This window comes from Diceros bicornis, chromosome 9 (genome assembly GCF_020826845.1).
Source record: "Diceros bicornis minor isolate mBicDic1 chromosome 9, mDicBic1.mat.cur, whole genome shotgun sequence".
Taxonomy (NCBI): Eukaryota; Metazoa; Chordata; class Mammalia; order Perissodactyla; family Rhinocerotidae; genus Diceros; species Diceros bicornis.
The window spans coordinates 21,984,297-22,010,551 of record NC_080748.1 but is presented as its reverse complement, the minus strand read 5'-3'; the positions used below and the strand labels follow the sequence as shown (position 1 = coordinate 22,010,551).

Genomic DNA, 26,255 nt, shown 5'->3' with positions numbered 1-26,255 from the left:
GCTGTATGTGGGACGCGGCCTCAGCATGGCTGGAGAAGTGGCGCGTCACTGCGCACCCGGGATCCGAACTCGGGCCGCCAGCAGCGGAGCGCGCGCACTTAACCGCTAAGCCACCGGGCCGCCCTAGGCAGTAATTCTCACCACAAGTCTCAGAAAGGTTTAGAGACCAAAAGAAAGAAAGTACCTGAGCAGCATTTTCTGTTGATGCTACCAGCCTTTTGCATGGTACTCAACCTAAAAACTTGTTTCTTCTTTGAAAATACAAACAATAGCACAAAAACTTTCTGGTAAATGGAAATGGGTTGGTGTCCTCATCTTGCTGACATCCCTTGGGGTTCTAATCTTTGTAATTCTTGCTAGAGAGAGCATTCACCAGGGGAATGCTAAGGAGTCATAGGATCCTCAGATGACTTTTCTTCTTCCCCATCCTTCCCCCACCCAGCCCAATCTAAATACTTCTCAACACAGAGGGAAGTAAAAGTGCTTACAATTGCGGAATGCCATTGACTTGAACTAGAACACAGCTATGGAGAAACTGTAAATTCTGCCATACATTGGTTTTAGGGACTCTGAAATCCTGGGAAGATTTTAATTCTAACATTCCTTCAGTACTATTGAAGATGAATGAGAACGTTGACAGCCACTGATATTCAAGGTCAAAAATCTATTATTTAATCTTTTATACAGACAGCTTTAATATAGGGAGACCAATTTTCAAAATATCCTTTTAAATTGTTAAATTCAACACTTGGACAGAAGTAGATTGAGTATTTTAAAAATAAAATCTAAAAATTAAATGTCCAGGATCTTTAGCTTTTTACCAAAAGATTTAAACTCCTAGGGAACCACTTTTCTTTAGTCATTAACTGATGGGAGGAAATAATTTTCCCCAAAGTTATAGGTGTACATATTGAAGATCATCTGAGAAACATCTATAGTCCCATGAGAATGATGTACCATATAGCTAGGAGACAATTTGTTGTTGTTATTTTCAATAGGGTGAAATTTTAATCCACATTTTCTTTTGCATAGGTTTGATCCTGGTCCTGCCCTGCATAGACGTGTTTGTCAAAGTTGATCTCCGAACTGTTACTTGCAACATTCCTCCACAAGAGGTAACACTGGTTAAAGATATGTTACTAGAAATAAAACCGATATCTTTCCCATTACTTGGACAACTGAAATTTAACAGTATGTTTTTAAACTCTAAAGGGGAAGATGAACTGAATCCCCATAGAGACCTGCGTGAGGAGGCCTAGGTGGCTTCTCAAACTACTGGGCTTTGTTTTGCCAAATGAGAATGAAGCCGGGGCAAGGGCCGACTGGCTAGAAGATGTGGAATGACTGGGTAGGAGAAAGCCCAAGAGAGGAGAGACAAGGGATTCAGTTGGCAGAGAAGCTGGGATGGAGGAGGACAGAGCAGATGCTCAGAAGAGACAAATAAATCATTATATGAAAGAGCTGAATTTAATTTGGCAGAGGGCAGTGGTTGGTGACAGTATTGTCCTCTCCATCCCTTCTCAGATTTTTTAGTTATATCGGTATCACTCACCTTTGCCTTAAATTTTTTTTGTGTTTGGATGCAAGAAAGTGGGGTAGTATTGGAGAAACAGCAGATGCTGTACAGGGCCTACCCACATTTGGATTTTAAATAATTCTTTTCAATTCTTAAAGTATTGCAAATAAATGAACAAAAACAGTAACTGGGCAATAGGAGAGAGAAACAGAGTTACTAATAATCATGTCACTCTCTGATAACCAAATGATGCAGCAAGAGGGAAGAAAATGTGAGTAGGACCTATGATGTGGGAGGGCAAAGGAGATGAGAAGAGAGAAAATCAACATTTGTCAGTAAATGTTAATTTTCTTCTTTCTGGTCCAGGAAACTCAATCAAGACTCAACAATGATGTCTGCATGCCGCTGGTGGGAACAGCAGTCCTTACTTTAGGATTCACCCCAGCCATGAGAGAGCTCGGGATGCTCAGTGACCTATCGTGGGCCTTTTCTGGCTCCATGGTAGACAGTTCTAGGCAGGAGAAGGGAGTTCTAGGTTCTGCTCCCACAGTACAACCGGAAATCTCATTTGCTCCAAAGGACCTTGCTGCATTATTTAGAATGATTAATGCAGAGCCTCTATGTAAAGCTAAATTGATTTTTCTTTATATGAATACAGTACACGATCTCTGGTGCCATCTATGTTTTCTAAGAAGCACTGCTGTTCAACAAGTCTGATAAAAACTGAAAACCAAGTGAAGGGAGACATGTGTATGGTGATCGACAAACAAAAATGTACAACCAAAATTTCACAATGTTATAAACTATTAAGACATCAATAAAAATACATATATATATAAGGGGGCCGGCCCCGTGGCGTAGTGGTTAAGTGCCGGTGCTCTGCTGCTGGCGGCCTGGGTTTGGATTCCAGGCGCGCACCGATGCACCGCTTGTCAGGCTGTGCTGTGGGGGCATCCCGTATAAAGTGGAGGAAGATGGGCATGGATGTTAGCCCAGGGCCAGTCTTCCTCAGCAAAAAAAAAAAAAAGAGGAGAATTGGCACGGATGTTAGCTCAGGGCTGATCTTCCTCACACACACACAAATATATATATATATTAAAAAAACTGAAAACCAAAAATATTTCTAGTATCAGGGAAACAGGGGTTCTATCTCTGTTTAGAAGGGAGAATTCCAGCAGGTTCTACCATGACCTTTTAAAACTAAAGTGCCTGTTCTCACCATGGCTAATCAAGGGCCTCTGCCTATGGGCTATAAGACTTCCCTGACATGAAGTTACGGGGAGAGGTACAGACCACACATGTGTAGGAATTTTGTTATCAACTAGGACAATGTTGTATTCAAGCCAGGACGGATTTTTGGTGACTGAGTTGTCATTAATGCCCTCCTCCTGTGGAGAGGCTCCTGAGCTGGCTGACACTTTGTCTATGGTTGTGAAAGTCATAAACATGTGATTTTCTCTGTACTTGCTCTCCAGATCCTCACCAGAGACTCTGCGACTACTCAAGTGGATGGAGTTGTCTATTACAGAATCTATAGTGCTGTCTCGGCCGTGGCTAATGTCAACGATGTCCACCAAGCTACGTTTCTGCTGGCTCAGACCACTCTAAGAAATGTCTTGGGAACACAGACCTTGTCCCAAATCTTAGCTGGCAGAGAAGAGATCGCCCATAACATCCAGGTAAAGACACCGGGAACTGACAGCCTGCATCTTTAATTCATTCATTTTAGTCCTCAGTGATTATCAAATCTCAGCAGTTCAAAGCATCTCCGTGTGCACACATGTGCACGTGCATGTGCGTGCGTACACACACACACACACACACCCTGCTCTAAACAGATGGGCTTCAGTTTGTGGTTTTGTTTCTTTATAATCACGAGGTTAAATTTAAATATCTGGGTAGGAGGAAGGAGCTCTTGGAATTACGTGCTTTATCCATTTTCTTTGGCATTCAAAATTATGAATTAGCATTGTACACTTTAGCCTTTTCTGAGGAGGTCGGAGACCAGATTTATTTTTAGCTAGGATTACTCCAGAAGAAGCGCAGCCGTGTATGCCTGCGCTTCAGTGGAGTGTGGCAGTTAGAAGAGGATGCGGTTGAGTCAGCACAGGCCTGCCATCCCTGGAAAATCTGACGTCATACCAGCGATATCAACCACAATATTAATATCATCATAATTAAAATGTTGATGAGATTGTAGCAGGGATCCAGCTCACCTCTTGCACACCCTAGTTTATGGACAATTACATTTCTGTATTTTCTTAAATCAATTAAATTTTCATTCTGAGTCTCCCTTCTGTTAGTTAGGAAGGAAATTCACCTTTGGTCCTTCTTGGCATCTCCTCCAGTCCCTAATGTAGCGCAAAGGCTGTAAGGGTTTGTGAGATAATATCAGTTCTGCACGATCACTCTCCGTGTCATTTGTAAGAGCCCTGTGAGTTTGACAACTCAGATGTTTCCCCGGCTGCAGTCGTGTCACTGGTTTCCTGTGAGGTCTCAGGGTCTCCTGGGCTTCTACAGGGAACACAGAAAGGCAAGGGATCACTTGTCCATTGGTAATATCTCTGCCCCCTCCCCTTTGAGGGAAGTGCCCACGTGATCTCACTATTTTGCAAGGCATTCTTTCTCATCCCTCCCTCTCCAGGATAACAAGCAAGAGATCCTCAATGGTTTTAAGCTTTTACAAAGGACAAGAATATCTTTGATTTAGGCTGCTTCTGCTCTAAAAACCGTATCTTGCTACCTTGTTTAAAACTGGCCACAGGGCAGAGGTTAAACGGAGCAAGAAAAATAATATCTCAAGATAATATTTATTGAGTCCTTGCTAGGCACTGATAGATACCTTACATGTGTTACTGCCAAACCTCATGACAGGCCTGAAAGGAAATCTTTAATATTTTTTTATTTTTATTTATTTATTTATTTTTTCCCCCAAAGCCCCAGTAGATAGTTGTATGTCATAGTTGCACATCCTTCTAGTTGCTGTATGTGGGACGCGGCCTCAGCATGGCCGGAGAAGTGGTGCGTTGGTGTGCGCCCGGGATCCGAACCCGGGCCGCCAGCAGCAGAGCACACGCACTTAACCGCTAAGCCACAGGGCCAGCCCAAAAGGAAACCTTTAATAGGTGAGAAAACTGAGAATCAGGGAGGTTAAGTAACTAGCCGAATAATTCACAGCTGCAAATGGCAGAGCCAAGACAAAATCCAGCTGTCTGAGAAACCCATGCATTGCTGCCTGCTTGATGTCAGCAACAGGAAAACTTGGGGTATTTGCTCAAATCTAGATGGACAGTATATATTTCATTAGGGCTGGTTTTGGAGTGAATCCTGCTGGGAGACCATCCTCTAAAAGATCTATCAAGTTTTGTTACCGAATCCTTCCTGGGATTCACTTCAATTTCAGGAAGTGAGCAATAAGAACTGCTATTCCTTTCCTCAGACTGTCTCACTGCAAATGCTGTAAACACAAAAGAAGAAGGGGAAGAGGCATTTATCCTGCAGTATAAAACATATCAGAGACGTACATCACGTCACCTGTCTTCTGATCAATGTCCTTTCCTTTGACTCGGAAACAGACGATACTTGATGATGCCACCGAGCTGTGGGGGATCCGAGTGGCCCGAGTGGAAATCAAAGATGTCCGGATTCCTGTGCAGTTGCAGAGGTCCATGGCAGCTGAGGCCGAGGCCACCCGGGAAGCAAGGGCCAGGGTAAGGGCTACTCCGTCTACACTGGAGGGCAAGCTGGCTCACCTTGGAGCAGACGAGGATAGAGCTTGAATGGAAAATCAGGCTCCCTTAATTATTTTGATAAGAAAAGTGTTTCTGTTTTACAGTTTTGACTGAGAATTGCCCCCTGATTTAAAAGGTAATGGGCAGCCTAACGTACTTGGAGGAAGCTTGGTAACAGGTCTTGGGTCAAGGGGGCACTCGGCAACTTGCTCAGTGACTTAGCAAGGTGAGTCCCAACTCTGGCTGCACATGAGTTTCCTAGAGAGAATTGAACTCAGCAAACACCAGTTCCCAGGCCTCACCTCAGACTCGGTGAGCAGAGTCCCAGTGGGCCCAGGAACCTGCATTTTTATAAAGCTGGTGATTCTGATGTAGCCAACTTTGTGCTCGTCTTTTGAGCATCTTTGTTCTAATGTGTTAAGTGTACTGGATGAAAAGAGGGATGATTAAGTACAATCCAGGTTAGAATTACAAAATGTAAGCACACCCTGGCCTCGAGTGTTCTTGCATCTGTGGGATCTATAGCCTTCATGTCTATGTGGATGGGTTTCCTGAAGAATCGGAAACCAATTAAGATTAGAAGCCCTTCCTGTACCCTCTTCAGAATCTTACTTGTAAGCCAATGAAGGTTTTCCTCTGCCCTCATTCCTTACGCATCCCTGCTTCATCTGCTAAGCTCCAGTAGCTTCCAAGCAGTGGGCTTGCCCATGATGGATGGGAGGGTGCTTTGCACACAGGCAGTGAGTTCCCATGGATGGGGCAGCTGAGTTCCAAATTCTTCTTGGGCATTCTGAGAACTAGAAGAGGAGCCCAGTACTTAAGAGATTTCCAACAAGCAAGTGTTATCAGGCTGCCACTTGCTGCTACTTGAAATCAAGAGCAGAGAGAACTTGAAACAATGCTTACATTCTAAGAATGAGACTAAGCTGGCAACAGAATAAAATTCAAAACTCTCCTATGATAAGTAAAAATGACAGGAAAAAAGGCAATTAGAGGCCTTGAATTTCAGACTTCTCTGAAAACTAACGCAGCGATGGTGAGGCTCCAAAATGATGAAGAGCATCACTGGGGGGAGGGCCCTGTATTTGACTGGGTTAAAGACAGTGCTTTCATTTTATGCAAAAATGAAGTCTAGGGACTCATAATTCGTAAAATATCTTCCCGCTTCCTGCGACCCCCTCAAAATTCTGTAGTCACATTAGGATGTGAAACTCTTGCCAAAGAAGGAAGGAGATGAAACACGTATGGCAAAGCGGGGCTGGGAGTGAGGTCTCAGTACAGACTCAGAAAAAGAAAGCACTATCACAGTTGTAAACTTTTATTTCTGAACTCTTTCATTTCTGTCGTTTTAGGTCCTTGCAGCAGCAGGAGAAATGAATGCTTCTAAATCTCTGAAGTCAGCCTCCATGGTGCTGGCCGAGTCCCCCATAGCCCTCCAACTGTGTTACCTACAAACCTTAACCACCGTGGCCACAGAGAAGAATTCCACGATTGTGTTTCCTCTGCCCATGAATATACTAGAGGGCATTGGTGGTGTCAGCTATGATAACCACAAGAAGGCTCCCCACAGAGCCTGAGGCCCTCCTGATGCAGCCAGCCTTGGCTTAGGGAGTCTTTCCTGTGAAGAAGCCAGCAGTTAGAAGTGCTGGGAATTTCAGCACTATTCAAGCAGAGTAATCCACAGCTAGAATAGCATCAGCAGGGAAATGCTATAGAGGCTACCAAAAAAAAAAAAAAAAAAAAATGAGGGCTGTGTACTACTTTTATTTTTAAGAACATAAACAATTTTGCATTATTCTTGTAATACTCAGTAACCGTCCCTAACTTACAGCAGGAACTTGCTTGCAGCAGGGGGAGGAAATCTTTGGGTGACTGTGACCAAGATCTCAGAATTACTTTTTTAATGGTTTTAAGAAGCTCTCTAGGTAATCTGTGAAGTAACGTAGGTCTCATATTTATGCTAGATATTTGCTTTATAATTCCAAAGTAATTATTTGCTAAATCTCCAATAATTACAAGAAAATCCCACAATGCTTAAAATCATGATTGATTTTGATGTTGAAGGCTAAAGAGGCGCTGAGGCTTCCAGCTGCAAATTTCTCACCAAGCCTGCAGGGCAGATTGCACTCAGCGCTCTTGCTGAGCTGCTCCTGCTGGGAGTGGGGGCCAGTTCTCAGCCTCCAGGCACCTAGTTAGAGGGTGGGGCAGGCACCGTCAGGGGGAAAGCTCCAGCCAGCTTATCTGCTTACAAGTGAGAATGCTTGTCAAAGGTTGAAGTCAGTGGGGACTATCCTTCTGTGGATTTCTTGTGTCACTCTATTTTTAGTCCCAAGAGCCATAAGTAATCAAGAATTGTTTGTAAATGCTGGTCTCCCACTCCAAAAAAAAAAAAACCTGTTAAAAATAAAGAAGCTGTAGAATGTGGATGTGATGTATTTAAAAATTGCTTTGTTAGAGATTAGTTTGTTGCCATGGTGCAATTTTCTTTTGGGATCCATTTTGAGCAATGGGCTAGAATTTTTTTAAGTTATCATTTATCGAATATCTGCTGTGTCACACTGTGCTCAGCCCTTTATGGATGCTAAGAAACATCCTCATTTTACAGATGAGAAAGTGATGTCAAGAGGTTAAATAACTTGTCCAAGATCCCTCAGCTAGGGAGGGTTGGGTTAGGATTTAAAACCAGGTCTGACTCCAAATCCTTGCTCTTAAACATCAAGTTTTACTCTGGGGAGGCTCAGAGTGGGAGGGGATGGAGCCCTTCCATTCCCCTTTTGCCTTCAATACCTATCTTTTAGGTTCTGGAAGTCTGGGCACCCACTATAGTTTCCACTGCGTCCAGGACTGTGAGAGCATGCACACACGTGCGTACACACTCCCCACACACCTCACGCTCCTTTCCACACTCCACACATACTCTCCATGTAACCCCCCACCCTCACATCCCCCCATCTCTGCTCACACCCCCTCCATGTGCTCCCCTTACACACTGTCAAAACATAGACATTATCTGCATATTAATGCACAATGAGGATCACATTACCTTTGGTTTTGCAATCTGTTTTTTTTCATGAAACCATATCATACTTGATATCATTTTTGGACAATCCACAGCTTACGAACTTTTTAGTACATTTCACTGACTATGACTCTAGCATTCATTTTTAACTCACGGAGGTTCATATTTTTTCCTTATAGGCTCAATACTTGCATTCTAACAAGAACTGAGGACAGACAGAAACCTATCTTAGCTCATCCACGTCAGTACAATCTGAGTCCACGAAGTCACACCATGTAGACTCAACTGGTGACCATACATCTTATAAACAGTGGTGGAGAGACTTACCACAGACTAGGGCATCTCTGGCATTGCGGGCCCCCTGAGGAGGGAGCCCTACTAGTACAGGGACATTTTGCTGGCTCACTGCAAAAATCTCTTCCTAGCCTGTTCCAGAATTCCACAATTATTCCTTCTTTTGATTTCAGTGATTGCACTAAAAATGCACATCTTTTCTGTCATCATACAGCAAACTCTAAACTAGTGGTTCTCCCTGGAGGTCATCATTCTCTCACTCACTGGAAGCTTTTTTTCAAAAAGCACAGCCCGCTCGCATCCCTGTGGGGTGAGAATGCGGGTGTGAAAGCTATACCAGAATCTCTGGGGCTGGGGCAAGTAAAGTGTGAAACCTCTCCAGGAGATTCAAATTACTGCACCCCTTCCAGCATTCAGCCTCATTAATTCTTTAGCATTATAATAGGTCATTTATTATATTAGTTACTAAAGGCTGACTAAAGAAGGTTCCTTTGAAGGTAAGTGTATTTGGGGGCAAAGGGACTGTAGAAGAATCAGGAAAGGTCAGAGCTCTCCTGGAATGTGAATGCCAAGAACGGTATTCTAAATACAATCAGCTCTGCCCCAGAACAAGGCTGAAGTTTTGTTTCTCTTGAGGGGGGCAGTGGGGAGCTGGAAGGGAGCGCAAGATGAGATGGAGAAACAATTGACAACCTGTCTTGGAGAGAGGGAAGTGTCCAATCTCTTTGAGGTACAGTCCGGGACCACAGCCATCCCCACCAAGATTTAAGCCAGCGCAGAGAACACCCCGCAGGTGGTTTTCCTGTTCTAGCAACAGACTTGCTCTCCACTGACCATACTGCTGAAGCAGCTGAAGACTCCAGCTGTCCCAGCACTGCCCCTTAGTTGCTGGGGCAATACAATTTCTGGTGGTTGCCGGCATCACACACACTGTTCACTAAGTGTATTTGGCTGTGCCCAACCTTGGAGAACGGGGATCCTTGAGAGGTGATCTCTTTCCAGAGTCTGAAAAGGGAAATGGTAGAGGGAGGGGCAAAACCCCCCTTTTGTCCTTACTGTAATCCTCATTTACCTAATCAGCCTCCCAACCTCTCTCTCTGTCTCTCTCTCAATCCCTCTTTCACACAACCCCTTGATATTAGAATAGGTAGGCTATCAGCCCTTTCTCCTCCTGTCCGGATTTCCCTTACACAAAACTGCAATGATCTGGCTGGCAAAGTCTGGCCCTTAATGTTCTCAAGGTGGAAATAAAGCAATTTACACAGCCCTTTATAAAGACAATTGCCTGGCTTGTAAGGTTATTGTCTTGCCATAAAATCCCATTTTTAAATGTCAGAAGCTCTCTTCATTCCTTCTGGAATATTCTAATTATCCCTTACCCCCAGTTCCATGGAAAATATAAACATCATATAGTCATAAAGGCAAAAAAGAAAAGCATTTTAATAATTTTCAAAATACTGTGCATTCCTAAAAAACTAAACTAAATTATTTTTATTCTTGGGACATAGGCAAGATAACCATTGTATTTTGAGCTATATTCATTTTTTTTCCAACATGAAGAAGTGAAATGACTCCTGTGTTTTTGCTTCTTTTAGATTGGGCAGATACAGAGATGGCATTGATTCTATTTACAAAGTAGAAGGTTCCTCAGAACTCTGTTGATAACTCCTCATTAGCATGGGATTTTTCTGTTTTTTAAGGACCATCATTTAACATCTAACACGGAATTCAGAGATGAAAGGTTCCAAAGAATGGAATCAACACGGCTCATATCTTGCCAAACCACCTGCTGTAGTCAACACAATTTGAAAATTAAAAGGTGTTGTAGACTTTTTTTTTTTGGTGAGGAAGATTGGCCCTAAACTAATGTCTGTGCCAATCTTCCTCTCTTTTGTATGTGGGATGCCACCACAGCATGGCTTGATGAGCGGTGTGTAGGTCAGCGACCGGGATCCAAACCCATGAACCCCAGGCCACTGAAGTGGAGCATGCGAACTTAACCACTCTGCCACCAGGTCAGCCCCTAGACTTTTTTTCAGGACAAAACTTGCCTTTTTTCCTTCTCAGAGGTATGGCCCAGGGGAATATACTTTTATGTGTTAATATACAGCATCCTTGTTTTGGGTCTGTGAATGGGTATTGTTGACACAAATAATCCATAACCAATCCATAAATCAAAATTAGGATGACTTTCTTATGAGCCAAATTTGAGGACCATCTAGCCCGGGAGAGTCCTTTCACAAAGGAATGGAGCACTCCAAAGAAGTGGGGGGTACAGAGTGGTTATATACCATCAAAGAGCATGTATCACATAAGACTGCAATATCCCTTTTACAATAGTCGCGACATTGCCCTGTTGGCACAGCGATTGACGGACACAGCAGGTATCAGGTCTGCTGTGTCCATGGGCGCAGCAGGTAGCAGGTCTGTTGTCTCAAGTTGGGTGGTCACAGGGTGAGCACAGCAATCAAATCCTAGCCTAGAGAGAAATGCTTATCCTTAAGGAAATGCCAACGTGGGGGATGTTGCATCCTTATCTTAAGGGCATTTGTTCTTGCCTTTGGGACATGTTAATTGCTTAAAGCAGATATACAATGCATGTTCAAAGGCCACAGGCCCTTTTGGAAAAACAAGGTCAGGCCGAATTAGTTTGACAAAAATGGCTTCCTCATATGCTCCAATATATCCTATTGCTTGCCATTTATTTACTGGTATCATGGCCTTCTACTCTCAGGCTGGATGTGTTGGTGGAAGTGGACCACTAGCAGCAGACGCAGCAGTAACAGCAAATGTCCAAACAAACTAGTTACTGTTGGTACATCTGTGAATTCTACAAGGTTCCATATTGACCTCAGTGTTCCCAGGACCTCAGTGTTCCCAATATACACAGACAAGTTTAGTACTGTCTTGAGTTAGCTTTGTTTAATGCTCTTTGTTAGGAAACCATGCTGGTCAGTTGGGGCAAGCTTCCAGGTCCAGGAGGGAGGGTGGGCTGATCCTTTCATGGAACCTGCCATTTCTCATTTATTGAGTTTCTGAAGACAAAAAATCTCTCTCAACCTATGAATAGTGATGAAGTGCATGAACTGGGAACCTGTTTTAGTTTGGGTTCCCTCAAAAGCCTGCCATGAGACAAGGATTGGGTGTAAGCAATTTTTTTGAGAGCCTATTCCAGGAAGTACTCTGAGGGAATGAAGTGAGCTAGGGAAGGGAGGAAGGCAAATACAAGTTTTGTTAATAAATAATTTACTGCCGTGGGCCACTGGGGTTCATTCCCACTGAGGACGCTCTAAGAAACTTGTAGAACACATCTCAGAATTATCTCATTAAAGGACAAGGAAGCGGTGATATATCCACCAAATCCTATTCCTCATTGGTTGAAAATGTCTGAAAAAATTGTGAATGAGTTTGAACTATTAGTGGATGTTTCACCTAGCCCATTTATCCAGGCGAGCTTTGTCTTTCATTGTCCATTGTTATTTTATAAGTCTAAGTTGTAGAAAATAGATAGTAATGCAGATAATTCTTATCCATAGACATGCAGTGAATACAATTGACTATTACCTGTGGATATTGACCAGTTTTGCTTCTATCTGTAAATTCATCTCAGCATTGTTTGTCTTCACATATACGAGTGGTGCTTTGAATTCTCCTTTGAACCGGTTGGAACATCTTATTAGTTACCTCATCACACAGTGATTTAAATAAAATTTTTGACACTTGTTCATTTTATTTTTGTATGAAAGTCATGATTTTACCTTTTTTTTGGGAAAATTATCCTTTAAAAAGAGTAACACCCTAGGGCATTGACTCCCTGACAGTTAGCACAGCCAGAGAAAGCCCCAGGAGAGACACAGGAAGCCTTTGGTATTTACAGGCACTATCTGCAAGTGATCTTTTGGGTAGGTCAAAGGGATGAGTGGGGACCAACAATGTCTGCAGTAGAGACTTAGCAAAACTTTTAAAAAGAGCACCTTTCCTACTTCCCAAGGCCAGCACTCATGTCTGCTTTGCACCTCCTTTCAAGGATCTCTTTTTAGTAAAGTCACCTTGGATTATGGAATAAGAGATTATGATTTTTCAGATGTCTTTCATAGCCATATTCATTTACTTTATCAAAAGCAGAAAATCTTTTATGACATAAAGTCTCCAGAAGGTAAGAACCTTATAAACCAGGTTGTTATTCTCATCACTATTGTATCCCTAGCACCCTGAACAGAGTCTGGTACACAGTGGGTGCTCAATAAGTAAGTATTCTTCTGGACACTGTGACATAGGGTGCTCTCTACCAAGGTTAATTGGAAAGTTTTGACTTTTTCTTTGAAAAAGGGAAGTAGAACTCCTCAAAATGGGAAAGTGGTATGAAATGGCACATTCGAAGCCTCATACTAGTACATTCTGTATCACATGTGGTCTCCTGACAATAGAATAATAGGCCACTGAATATTCAGACTTCATCTGATTGACAGAGATGTTTAGAAAGGCACTGTATGGTTAAAATAAGCAGTGAGATTCATAGTCATCACCACTGGAAGGGAGAGATGCTGGCAAGCCACTTCTCTGAGCATTCTATGGCTTCTACATGATATCTCCCAATTCTATGAGAGTAGAACAGTCCTGAGAGAATTACTTAGTTTCCCTAGAAAAACTTAGTTCACCTTAATCTGTTCCATCCGCTGGGGTACCAATGCTAAAAACTACACTTCCGAGACCCCTTTGCAGCTACCGTTACAGATGTTTATGAAATTCATCCCATGAAATGCACAGGTGTGTGGCTTGAGTTTCGAACTGAATTAAGTGGGAGAGAGGCAGCGGCATGGGACACATCCATTTTGCTAGTGATGATCTGGCAGCAGAGCATGGTCCGGCATCCAGTAATTTTGGTGGTCACTTCTTCATCCCCAGATAGCAGCTAAGGCAGTGTATTGCCGCAGCTAGAACCGGCAGTAGCAGCAATTGCAGTAGTTAGGCTAGAGAGGCTGCAGTAACAAATGAATTTCAGCGGCTTCGCACAAAGAAGTTTATTTCTTTCTCATATAACAGTCCTGCAGGGAGGGGCTCAGTAGGCTAGCTTTCCTCCATATGACCTTTCAAGGACTCATCTCAGCATGTAAAAACGTTTCATACCTCCATGCTCCTTCCCTGGACTGGAATTTCCATGCCAAGGATTACCTTGAAGGTCCACGTCTTCTTTTCCTTCATTATCTTCTCTTACCTCCTATTTGTACCTCTCTCTCCCTTGGAGATAGCAAGCATTTCCATGATTTCAATGGTATCTTCTATGCATATGATTAATTATTTTCTATTTCTCTTAAACTCTAGATATAAATTTCCCACTTTTAATAATTGAACTTTGTATCTTACTTCAAACCAGCTCATTTCCTGTTGTATTGCTCTGAGTGGAGGATGGTTACATTTACTGGGTATACCTTTTACTAACCAGGGCATACAATATATGCTGTTTACTTCCATACTAATTGGGGTAATTAAAGCTAACTGGTGCAATAGTAAAACACCACTATCTTAGTGAATTAAAACAAGAAAGATTTATTTCTCACCATTATGAAGTTCGATTTGGGCCAGGTGACTCTCCACTCTCTTGTAGCAACTCCATCTGGAACAAACAGCTTTAAAGGCTGTTATGTTGGGAGGAGAGGGATGGAGGAGCACATGTCACTCCCATTCATGGTCCATTACCCAGAACTGGTCACATAATTCCAACCTAACTGCAAGGGAGGCTGGGGAATGGAGAGAGGCATGTGAAATATTTGATGATCACTGACTTTGTGTCATACTTATTTCCCTAAATCAGATTAAGCCTGCTCTGGGCCCCCACCTATCTTTCTTCCATAGGATCATTCAAAAATTCCAAGCTTCTGAAGCCCCAAAGTGGGGTTCCTTCATCCCTGGTTGTCACAATTTTTACCGTGCTCCTCTGGGGATTCCATGTTGTTGAGCACTGGTCCCCAGGGTGTGATTGCTGGGCTGTGCTGCTCCTGGTGGGCCCCGAGCCTTCATGGAAGTCCTCCCTACTGGCTGCTGACTCAGCATCATGCAGCCATTCCTCCATGTAAAGGCTGTGTACACAATTGGGACCCTGGTCTTTGCCCTTCTGCCCCATGTAGTCTCTATTATTGCAAAAAGCTCAAAATTGCAGTCAGGTTCAGCATTTCTGCTTTCCTAACATGGCATTCCTCTCTATCCCTTCCCTTTCCGGGATCATTAAGATTGATATCTGAGAAGAGAGCCTGGTGGGGTTAAGAAAAGGAGATGTTAAAAGCAATTAGTATTATTCCTAATAACTCACTCAACACATATTAATTAATGGCATCACTCACCCAGTCACCTAAGCTTAACTTGGTATCATCTTCGACCTTTTCCTTTATCTAGCTTTCCTTTCGCAGTGTCCTATTGATTTGGCCTCCAAAACATCTCAATGTTCTTTGCCCTTCCTTTTCTATCCTCTCACCTTTATTACCTCATACACTAATAGGCATCGAACTTTTTTTCTGACTTCATTTTCCTCTTTTCCAAATTGTCTTGTATATTGTTTTAGTTCATAAAAATACTATTTTCTAACCATTAAACCTTTTGTAAAACTATTTAAATATACCTAAAAGTAGAAAGAATACTATATTGAACTCTCATGTACCCATCACCCAGCTTCAAAAGTTAGAAAATTTTGCCTATTTGTTTCATCTACAAAAACATTCCCCCATTTTTTTTTCCTGGAGTATTTAAAAGAGATTTTCAGACATTATATCATTTAAACCAGTGTGTAACTCTAACCAGCAATAACTATGTGTTATGTAATATTATCTAATACTTAGTTCAGGGGCCGGTCCGGTGGCGCAAGCGGTTAAGTGCGCGCACGCTGCTGCAGCAGCCCGGGGTTCGCTGGTTCGGATCCCAGCGAGCACCGATGCACCGTTTGTCAGGCCATGCTGTGGCGGCATCCCATATAAAGAAGAGGAAGATGGGCACGATGTTAGCCCAGGGCCAGGCTTCCTCAGCAAAACAAGAGGATGATTGGCAGATGTTAGCTCAGGGCAGAACTTCCTCAAAAAAAAAAAAATAATAATAATAATACTTAGTTCATGTTAAAATGTCCCCAATTGCCTCAAAAGTATCTTTTTTCATGTGGGTTGCTAGAGTAAGAATCCAAAGTTCTCACAAAGAAGGCGTTTGTTTCATAGGCCTCTTAAGTTTCACCTAATCTACAACATTTCCCACTCCTGGTTTCTCTCTTTGCCATTTATTTGTTGAGGAAACTAGGTCATTTGCCTTTAGAATTTCCTCTTTCTGAATTTTGATGATGTATAACATGTTTCTCTATCCCTCGCATTTCCTGTAAACTGGTTAATTAGATCGGGCAGCTTGAATCCATTCAGTTTCAGTTTCGACAAGAGCTTGCGTTGCTGGGCTCCTCCCCTTGCATCACACTGGGGCACACACAGTGTCTGGTGTCTCACTTTAAGCGATGTTAATTGAGTCACCAGTTGTAAAGTTCCCCATCAATATTTCTCATAACATTTTCAGTATCTATTTTGCCTTGACACATTATTCTGAGTTGCAAATGGTATTTTTTTTCCCAATTCAATCTTTCTCCATTAGCTGAAAATCTTTTATAAAGAAGAACTGTCTCTCATCAAACTATTTGGTCATTCAACAAAAAATTGAGAGTCTACCATACACCTGATCACTACTAAGCTCAAAAAACAATTTTTTACATTGACCACACTCCTTGGTCTTAGCCTGTGACCTCAAGCTGTTCAACGTCCAGCCACAAACTTCCTTCCTATCTCATCTTTCATGTCTAATTAATACATCTAATTGATAAGCTGCTCAAAACTGATCAGACAGCTTATAAGTTAAGCCTGCTTTCTGGGTTCTCTTTGTCCAAACCCAACCCATCCTTCAATCCCAATTCTCCCTGAAGTCTTGCTCAGTATACCTGCAGCCCTCTTCATTGTCTCCAGGGCACTTACATGTTCTGGTTATTTACTGACATCTCACGCAACTGCTACTTATTCCCTGAGGTCTTCTAGAGCTCTTCACATGCTAAGTCTTGCTTCCTCAACTGGACTCTAAGCTCCTTGAGGCCTCTCAGTGGACTCAATCTTATTCATTTAAAGGTAACATATCCCTCCCTGATGTGTAAAATGTAGATAACATGGATCTTCTAAATTCAGTATTGAATCAATATGGTAGGTTGCCAACATGTGGAATCCAAATAGTGCTGATAAACATCATGAAATGTCAGAAAGACAATGAGGCTCTACGAAAACAAACAACAGAAGCACCTCCTCACATTTTTTTTTTTCTTTTTAATGAGAGGTGCAGCTTGTAGTTAACAGGAAGAAATGTAATTGAGTAGAGGTTTGAAGATAACACAGCGTTTCATCTGGAGAATTTTTGTGAAATTTTATTTCTGTGAATCCAGCGTAATACAGGGCCCACACTCCTTCCATGAAATCTCCCTGGATTTTATGAGGTCAATAAAATATCCTAAATTTCTCTAAGCCAGAATGTCTTGGTCTTCTCTAGAAGTCTGTCAAAATACAATCTATTTCCTGATCAAATAGCATATAACGCCATTTATTCCCTCTTTCTAATATGCGTGAAATACCTAAGAAATAAAAGCTTTCTGAAATCAGCTCACAAAATCGTTGAGCCAACCCTGTGGCTTCTTCTGTGTCTTGTCTTTTTATTGTTGCTTAAGGAAATGGTAATATCTTTAGACATCTTCCTTTCAATAAGAAAATCAGGATTGCTCGACTGGTGCTGGGAAACCTGGAATCTGGGAAATCATGAGATGAAATTCCAGAAGCTTCATTTACCAATGTTACAGAAGAACGTAAACTTGCCCTCACTCTTACAGGGGTGGGGCCCTACCTCAGCCTTCATCTCTGAACCTGTGGGCTCGATAAATCATCAACAAAAATGCATGGCACTCAAAGCTGAGGCTACTCTAGTCCCAGGAAGGAGAACACAAGCCTGAAATGTTTCCAGAAGCGTTTCCATCATTTTTTTTTTTTTTTACCTATCAAGATAGAAATTTTTCGGCCAACAAAATTTTTGCTCGCTTGCAACTTTGTAATATCTCTGTCAGAGAAAGAAAAAAACCCTTTTCAGTACTCTAAATCACAAAAGAAAAATGTTAATTGGATGCTATCCCTGTCAATCATCTTAGGTATAAAAGAGCGAGGCAGGCACCTCTAGAGAGAGAAGCACAGGCCACATTATGCTCAGGAAGCACGTCTCTGTGCTAATATTTATTTGTCTGTCCCTCCGTGTAGTGGCAGGGACAGGAATGGGGGTATAGGGATGGTCTCCATTCTTTTTGGAGCTTTAAGTTAAAGAAGAAAGCCAGCTCACTCACAGACTGTGGAGAAAACAGCAATTCCAGGAAATACGATTACTAATTAATGTTAGTTTGGGTAGAAATTCAAATTGGGTTGAAAATCCCTTACGACTGTCTCTTGGATATTTGGACCTTTCATTATTGCCTTATAAAAAGTACTTACTAATTAATTAGGAAGTGTGGCAAGAGAGCCCCCCTGTTCATTGGCCAAAAATTCATTCACTTCAGATTTCCCCTGAAACATTTGAAAAGGCCTATCCGGCCACCTGCTCCTCCCTGAGTCTTGTTCCTCTGCTCACAACTCCTAGAGGACCTGCCACGGCCCGACTGATGGCCCAGTGGACAAACCTTGGGGCCCAGCCCCCCAGCAGGCCTCAGAGCACCTTCTGAGGCCTGGAGGCGCAAGCGCCCTCGAGGGCTGTGAGGCCGCTCGCTCGGAGCAGGTCTGACAAGGCAGTGGGAAAAGCCCCTCAGGCTGGCAGGCTGAAGAGACCCTCGGGCACCCAGAGAGCCTGCCTGACCCTTACCTGAGAAGTTATGCGCCCAACTCTTCTCTCGGGGAAGCGACGGAGGAGCAACTCAGTTTCCTCAAATGAAGCCCGCTAACTGCCGCCCACGAGCCAGGAGACGGCGTCCATCTGGCCCCGCCCCTGCGTTGACTCCGCCCCTGCCTTGGCCCCGCCTCCAGCGTTGGCCCCGCCCCCAGGGCGCGCTGCGCAAGGGCTCCCCGCGGAGATCCCTCCCGTGGTTCATTCACTCTCTCAAATGGTTGTTGAGTACCAGCCGCGTGTTGAACTCCAGATGCTGGGGACAGGGCAGTGTGTGGGATAGACAGTGTCCTCAGTGTGAAAAGTGCTGGGATGGAGACAGGAAGGGACAAGGAAAGTCTTGCGGAGAAACACTTCTTTCAGAATAAAAGGAAGGAAAGAAGGGGTGGGATATAAGTCTCATTGAAGGTTTCTGGATGGAAAGCTCCCATTTGATGGCTCCTGGTTCCTCTGTGAAGTGGGGGCTCCAGCCCATCAGCTGGGGGAACAAAATTTTGAGGAAAGTGGAGATATGTGAAATAATCTTGAGTAGGATGGAAGAGAGGGTTGACTAAGAAAACTATGATGTAAACTCTGCAAGACAGGAAGCTTCCTGTGCTGGGGTTCACAAGGGCTAAGTACAGTACATAGCACATGGAAGGTGCTTAATATGAATGGAATGAATGAAGTAGTGAATGAATAAATGATTTTGGTGTTGGAGCAGATCACTAGTTGTGACCATTAGTTCCTGATAGCACCAGTATCCTCATGTGTGTGATTTTATCTAATAAGGCTGAATCACTTACTAGAGGGCAGATCTGGAAGAGGCAGGGTTGAGATTTTGCCAGGCGGGAATGATGAAAAGGAAATGGAGTGAAGATGTCTGGGATGTCATTTCAGTGATGGACCTTGAAATCAACCAGAGAGGGAGGAAATGAAGAAAAGAGAGGTTGCTAATGGTTAGAGAGTAGGTGGAAAGGTTGATGGATCGAAGATCCTGACAAAGTTGAAGAATTGGCATATTAAGGACACAGGCTAGAAGGACTGGAGGTTGAGGTCAAAGGGTAGGATATCAGAATATTATTTCAGAAGGCAGAGCTGTTCCTGGAAGTAAGGTCTAGGCCTTTCCATAGCTGAGTTAAGAGCTCTGAGATGAGAAAGTCTATTGAGAGTCTAGGTTATTGGATGGTCCAATCACATGGAAGTTAGGATCTCCCAGAAATTTCCATCCTGCACTGGAATGCAGTGCATCCACATCCCACTCCTTCCCCTCTCCCAGAGCCTCCACAGAATTTGCATCCACCCTTCAATCGAAGTTTGAGAGCCTAAAGGGGCAGCGAAGTGGCTCTGAGCCAGCAGACAGCAGCAGGGCAGTGAGAGAAGTATGTGGTAGATATCTGTTTCGTTTGTTTTTAACACCCAGCCTTCGTTCTCCCATCTGGAAACACTATCTCTATTGTTCTCTGGGAATTAACTACCATTCTTCAGTCTCAGTCTATGTGCAGATATTATAGTTTTCCCCACCGCATCCCTACGCCGGGGGTGGGTATGTGACTCAGGCCTGGCAAAAGAGATGAGCATGTGACTCAACTGGAGCCGCTAAGGCACAGTGAGACTTGCACATGGACCCTTGTGAATAAGGCACCATAGTTTCAGCTGCACTTGAACCTGGGAGGGTATTGCCCTGAACTTGCTGGCAGCCATCCTGCCACCATATAAAGTCTGCGAATAAAGCCAGTACAGAAGACAGAGAGCCAAGAAATGGAGAGATGCTGAATCCTAATGGTGTCAGTTGAGCCCTGTGTCAGTGCTTCTGCTTAAAGCCAGTCCTGATCCAGGCTTTTCAGTCACATGAGTCAATATATTCCCTTTTGTGTTTAGGCCATTGAATTGTACTTTATATCGCTTATATTCAGATTTTTCCTCATAATACCAGGGGGGTTCTCCATCCCTGGTTCCTGCTTCTGAGCTAGTTCATTAAATGTATATTAACTTCTCTGTGCCTCAGTTTCTTTTTCTGTTAAAGGGGATGAATGATACATAGAATTGTAAGATTAAATGGATGATAAATTTAAAAACATGAATCTGTTCTACAACATCGAGATGCAAAAAAATCACATTAATTTTTCTGAATTAAATTAAATCTGGCTCTTTACCCCCATTTACTGTGGTAAGAAAACACCCAATATCAGTCATTCTTTGGGCCCTTCTTTTTTAGCATGATATACACTGCTTTTAAAAAAACTAAAGAAAGAGCATCTGGTCTTCAGCTCGTCGTGGTTGTCACTAGTGTTTTCAAATTCACACAAGATACTGAGTTCTAGGATTCAGGAATGAGAAATTTGATTCTCAGGAATTCCCAAAACCATAAGTTATTTTACAGTTTTATAACATTTTATTTACATATTTTTAATAAATAAAAAGTTAAGTTTATTAATGTTTTTAAGAAAATGTGGCCTATAAGAAATATTCAAACACTGCAAAATGACTCTGTAAGCATTATTGAAGAACATTTGAATAACAACTTTTGGTGTTCTAGCAAAGTTAACGGTGCTATATGAAATCATAGGTGATATGTCAAAACTGCAAAATTAAAGACGGTTTCTTTCCAAAACTTGTTTCTTGGAAAATCATTTTTAGGATTTGTGTAGTGTATACTGTGTTTAAACTTAGTAATTTTTATTTTATTTTCAGGAATAACTGATTGTTGACAGATAGGGCCATGAACACACACTCAACATGGCGACAGCTACACAGGAGTGGTTAGATCGTGACCCCTTTACAGTAAGGAGATAGAGCACGAGTCCCTACACAGGGAAATTATCCACCCCCACCTCACCCCCCTAGTTCTTGGCAGCTCAGACTTTGTCCCGCATTGAGGCATTGCCATGGGTCCTACACTTGCATGATAATCTGCCTTTCTCCAGTCCCCAAAAGAAAGAAGGAACAAGACCCTGCGACTCGGGGACAACAGCCACAAGTTCCTGAACTGCCTCTCAGTCTCCCTAATAAAACCCAAACTGGTTCTTGTGACGCGGGCAGGCTAATTTAGGCTCTGGCTTCCAGTGCCCGTGGAAATTCCAGATGACAGGTCTCCAAGAGAAGAGGTCTTTCCTTGCCTGGGTCCCTGCCCTAAGCCGAAGACTCATATTCAATTCTCAGTGTTAGTAACTGCTATGAAGGCTGGCGCTCCAGTGAGCCCAGCGAGAAAATCTAGTCCCCAACAGCTGGGCTCTGGGCTCCCTGTTCGCACTCCACACCCAAGATGTCAGCCCATTCATGCGTTTTGGTTGCCCTGATGGTAGGTGTGGAAAGTAGGGCTTGGTATTGTCTAACTCCAAGGAGCCCTATTCCTGTTGTATTCTGTGTCAGCGGCAACTCCTGGAACACAACTCTTTTTGAAAAACAATCGATTCCAAAGATGTACAAAACTGTGAGTGCTAGGTGTGAGTCCAAAGTATGTTTTTGTAGGTAAATAGTTCCTCATCCCCCCTCTGTTACTTGGCTAACGAGTTTGGTGTTTCCCTGAAACCTTCTACTTTCCCCATGGGCAGGAGGAGTAGGGGACAGGGGAAACAGTGCTGGAAGCAGAGCGAGAGTAGGGCTTCCCTCCAGGATGGGCCCCAACTTCATTTGGGATAAGTCAGTTACTAGCTCCCTTGTGTGTGCAAATCCTGATCGCCTCTTCCCCTGTTTGTCTCCAGAGATAAGCCAACACCTGCGAGTCAGGTATGCCTTGCTGTGTGACTCCATAAGCCCTTTTAAGACATTACCTCTCTGGGTAAAAAGTTTTGGGGCCATGGGCAAATGGGGGACAAATCATTGGATTTGGGTTCTTTGGTCCTGGCTTTTCCATCTTTTAGGTGACAGCCTCTCTGAATTTCAAACTGTGAGAATCAAACAAAATGATGGATGTGCAATATTGTTAAAGATATTATTAAGAGCAGACATTATTCATCTTGCTAGCCATAAGGTTTGGCTCTCTCTATAGGAACTGAAGATTGCTGCTGTAGTCCTGAGATCTGAGAGCTAGAGCAGAGGAGTATGGGTCCAGAGCTACGTGCCCCTAAGTTGTACACCTCTCTAGGCCCAAAGATAAGTGATGTACAGGATCCCGTGGTTCCTTTACTACGTCTACATGCTAACCCCCACGTCATCTTTGCCTCCTTCTTTTGGTGTCTCCAACTCCTTTGATATCTTTTCCGCCCAGCTTTATTGAGATATGGACATATAACATTGTATCAGTTTAAGGTGTACACAGTGATGATTTGATACACGTATGTATTGTGAAATGATTGCCACAATAAGGTGAGTTAACACATCTATTACCTCATATAACTACTATTTTTTTGTGGTGATAACATTTAAAATCTACTCTATTAGCAAATGTCAAGTATATAATACAGTATTGTTAACTATAGTCACCATGCTGTACATTAGATCCCCAGAACTCATTCATCTTGTAACTGGAAGTTTGTACCCTTTGACCCACATCTCCCCCTTTCCTGCACCCCCCTAGCCTCTGGCAACCACCATTCCACTTTGTTTCCATGAGTTGAGGTTTTTTTTAGAGTTCACATACAAGTGAGATTATACAGTATTTGTCTTTCTCTGTCTGACTGATTTCATTTAGCATAATACCCTAAAGCTCCATCCAGGTTGCTGCAAATGAAAGGTTTTCCTTCTTTTCATGGCTGAATAATATTCCATTGTGTGTGTATATATATATATATATATATATATATATATATATACACCACAACTTCTTTATCCATTCATCCATCCATGGAGACTTTGGCTGTTTCCATGTCTTCGTTATTGTGAATAACACTGCAGTGAACATGGGAGGGCAAATACTTCTTCAAGGTGGTGATTCCAATTCCTTAAGATATGTACCGAGAAGTGGAATTGCTGGATCATATGGTAGTTTTATGTTTAATTTCTTGAGGAACTTTCATACTGGTTCCTATAGTGGCCGCACCAATTTACACTCCAACCAACAGCACAAAGTTTCCCTTTTCTCCACATCCTTGCTAACACTCCTTATCTTTTGTCTTTTTTTATAATACAACATCCTAACAGATATGAGGTGATATTTCATTGTGGTTTTGATTTGCATTTCCCTGATGATTCGTGATGCCGAGCATCTTTTCATATACTTGCTGGCCATTTGTATCTTCTTTGGAAAAATGTCTATTCAGGTCTTCTGCCCACTTTTAATCAGATTATTAGTCTTTTTCCTACTGAGTCATATGAGTTTCTTAAGTATTTTGGATATTAACCCCTTATCTGATATGTATGGTTTGCAAATATTTTCTCCCGTTCTGCAGGGTGCCTCTTCATTTTGTGGATTGTATCTTTTGTTGTATGGAAGCTTTTCTGTTTGATGTAGTCCCACTTGCTTGTTTTTGCTTATGTTGCTTGTGTTTTTGGTGTCATATCCAAAAAATCATTGCCAAGATCAGTGTGGAGGAGCTTTTTCCATATGTTTTGTTCTGGGCGTATTATGGTTTCAGGTCTTACATTTAAGTCTTTAATCCATTTTGAGTTAGTTTTCATGAGTGGTGTAAGATATGGGTCCAACTTCATTCTTTTGCATGTGGATCCCCAGTTTTCTGTTGCCCTTTTTCTAACATCTTAAACGGGATGCTTAGCTCATTAATTTTCCATCTTTATTCTTTTCTAATCCCAGCATCTGAAGAAATAAGTTCGCCTCTCAATATCACTTTATCTACTGTGTTGGAGGACCCCAAGACCACTCTCGAGTTCAATAATTAGCTTGAAGGACTCACAGAACTCACAAATGCTGTTACACTCATGGTTATGGTTTACTACATTGAAAGGATATAGAATACAATCACCAAAGGGAAAAGGCTTATGGGACAGAGTCCAGGAGGTTACCAGGCACAGCTTCCAGTTTTCCTCTCTCTGTGGAGTTGTGTGGACTTACAAAGCTTAATTCTCCCGGCAATGATGTGTGACAACATGTACAAAGTACTTCCAACCGGTGAAGCTCATCCGAACTTCAGTGGATTTTATTGGGGGTCAGACACATAGGCTTGGAGCCCTCATGTGACTGATGTTAACTACTCAGTTTCTAGTCCCTCCCAGAGGTCAAACCCATACAGCATGACCGAGGGCCCCAGGTGAACGAAAACAGGTGTTTACCATAAATCACATTATTTGCGTAAACTGTCTGACACGGCCCAAGGCCCCAGGTATACAGATGCTCTTATCAGGCAGGATATTCCAAGGCTCATTGGTTATCCCCTGGGAGATTTCTTTGGAATGTACAAAGTTTGAACATCCTAAATCTGCTGAGTTAAACCTTTCCTACTCACATTTTATGAGTTAGATTTATAGTTCTACTTTTAAATTTTATTTATTTCCGAATCTATAGACTATATATTTTTACATTTAAAAAATAAGTATATATTTATAATATATACTAATACAATTACTAATATACTATACTACACTATATACTATATACTAATCTACACCTTGCTTTTTTCACTTGAAGTTGTTCCATATCTGTAAAAACAAAAAGAATTTTTTCATTCTTTTTGATGGCTGCACTTTATTAGCCAATTTTCTATTGATAGATGTTAGGAGGTTTTTTTTTCTTTCAATTTTTGCTATTTCAAATAAGACTGAAATTAATAACCATATATGTATATTTTTACTCATGTTCTAATACATTTGTAAGATATATCCCTAAAAGTAAAATTATTGGATAAAATTGTATGTTCGTCTCTAATACTGATAGATATTGCCTATCAAAATAAAGTGTTTTCCACAAAGGTTTCACCAACTTTTAGAGTCTCCTTCTAGCAATGTGAGCGAGTGCCTGCTTCCTCATGCTCTTGCTAAGTCAGTGTATTATAAAACGTATTTATGTTTGTCAATACTGTAGGAGTGATACCTTTGTAGCATTACTTTTCTTTCACTCATCATGTGTAAGGTTGAGCATCTTTTCACATGTGTGAGTCACTTTTATTCTCTTTCAATGAACTGTTTTCACATACGCTTCGTCTAGATTTCTGGTGGCTGATTGATCTTTTTCTTGTTGATCTGAGGGAGCTTTTTCATATCAGTGATATCAGCCATCCATATGTATTGTGAATTGAAAATATTTTTCCCCATTTTTTGTTGACTTTTTTATTTATGTTGGGTTTTGCTACACATTTTTTTGGGGTTTATATGGTTGAATTGATCAATCTTTTAGTTTTTTTTGAGTTTTTTTGTTATATTGTACTCTATAAAACCTTCTCTACTCTAAAATTATGAAAATATCCTCTCAGGGTTTCTTTTACTAATTTTATCATTTTCTTTTAAAAATTTAAATCTTTGATCTGGAATGTGTTTTGATATAAGATGTAAAGTAGAGCTGAACTCATTTTTGGTCCAAATAGCTACCCAGATATCCCAACACCATCTATTAAGTAATCCATCTATTTTTCACTAACTGGAAAAGCCACCTTTACATTGTATAAAGTGACACATGTATCAGGTCTATTTATAGACCTTCTGTTCTGTTTTGGTTGGTCAGTCTCTCATCATGTGTCAGGACCACACTGGAGCTTTTTTATGGTTGGGGGGATGCAGATGAGGAAGACTGATGTTGACTTCGGGGTGCACAATTTTGGTTGAGGTATAACAACATACAGAGAAGTGCACAAATCACGAGTATAAAGCTCAATGAGCTTTCATATTGTGAATATACAGTAGAGTATGTACTCAGTACTCGTAACCAGCACTCAGATCAAGAAGCAGAGCATTACCAGGACCTAGAAGCTCCCGT

The 26,255-nt window shown here is 42.0% G+C and overlaps 2 protein-coding genes across 2 annotated transcripts in view; one reads left to right on the top strand and one right to left on the bottom strand.

Annotated features, from left to right (window-relative positions):
- Positions 1-14,481, bottom strand: part of LOC131409893 (phosphatidylinositol 3,4,5-trisphosphate 3-phosphatase TPTE2-like) — a 227,840-nt gene extending 213,359 nt beyond the window's left edge. Inside the window, exons 1-2 of the transcript XR_009221074.1 lie at positions 14,119-14,481; positions 12,425-13,539 (exon numbers count right to left, since the gene is read on the bottom strand). The gene's annotated coding sequence lies outside the window, so the exon portion shown is untranslated. Of the gene's footprint in view, positions 13,540-14,118 lie in introns of the transcript that reaches the window.
- LOC131410405 (stomatin-like protein 3) lies at positions 298-5,377 on the top strand. The gene is made up of 5 exons (XM_058548580.1): positions 298-301; positions 1,033-1,115; positions 1,883-2,017; positions 2,992-3,195; positions 5,092-5,377. The coding sequence occupies exons 1-5, from the start codon at positions 298-300 to the stop codon at positions 5,293-5,295; spliced, it is 630 nt and encodes a 209-aa protein (XP_058404563.1). The 3' UTR covers positions 5,296-5,377.
- Positions 14,482-26,255: the final 11,774 nt, after the last annotated feature.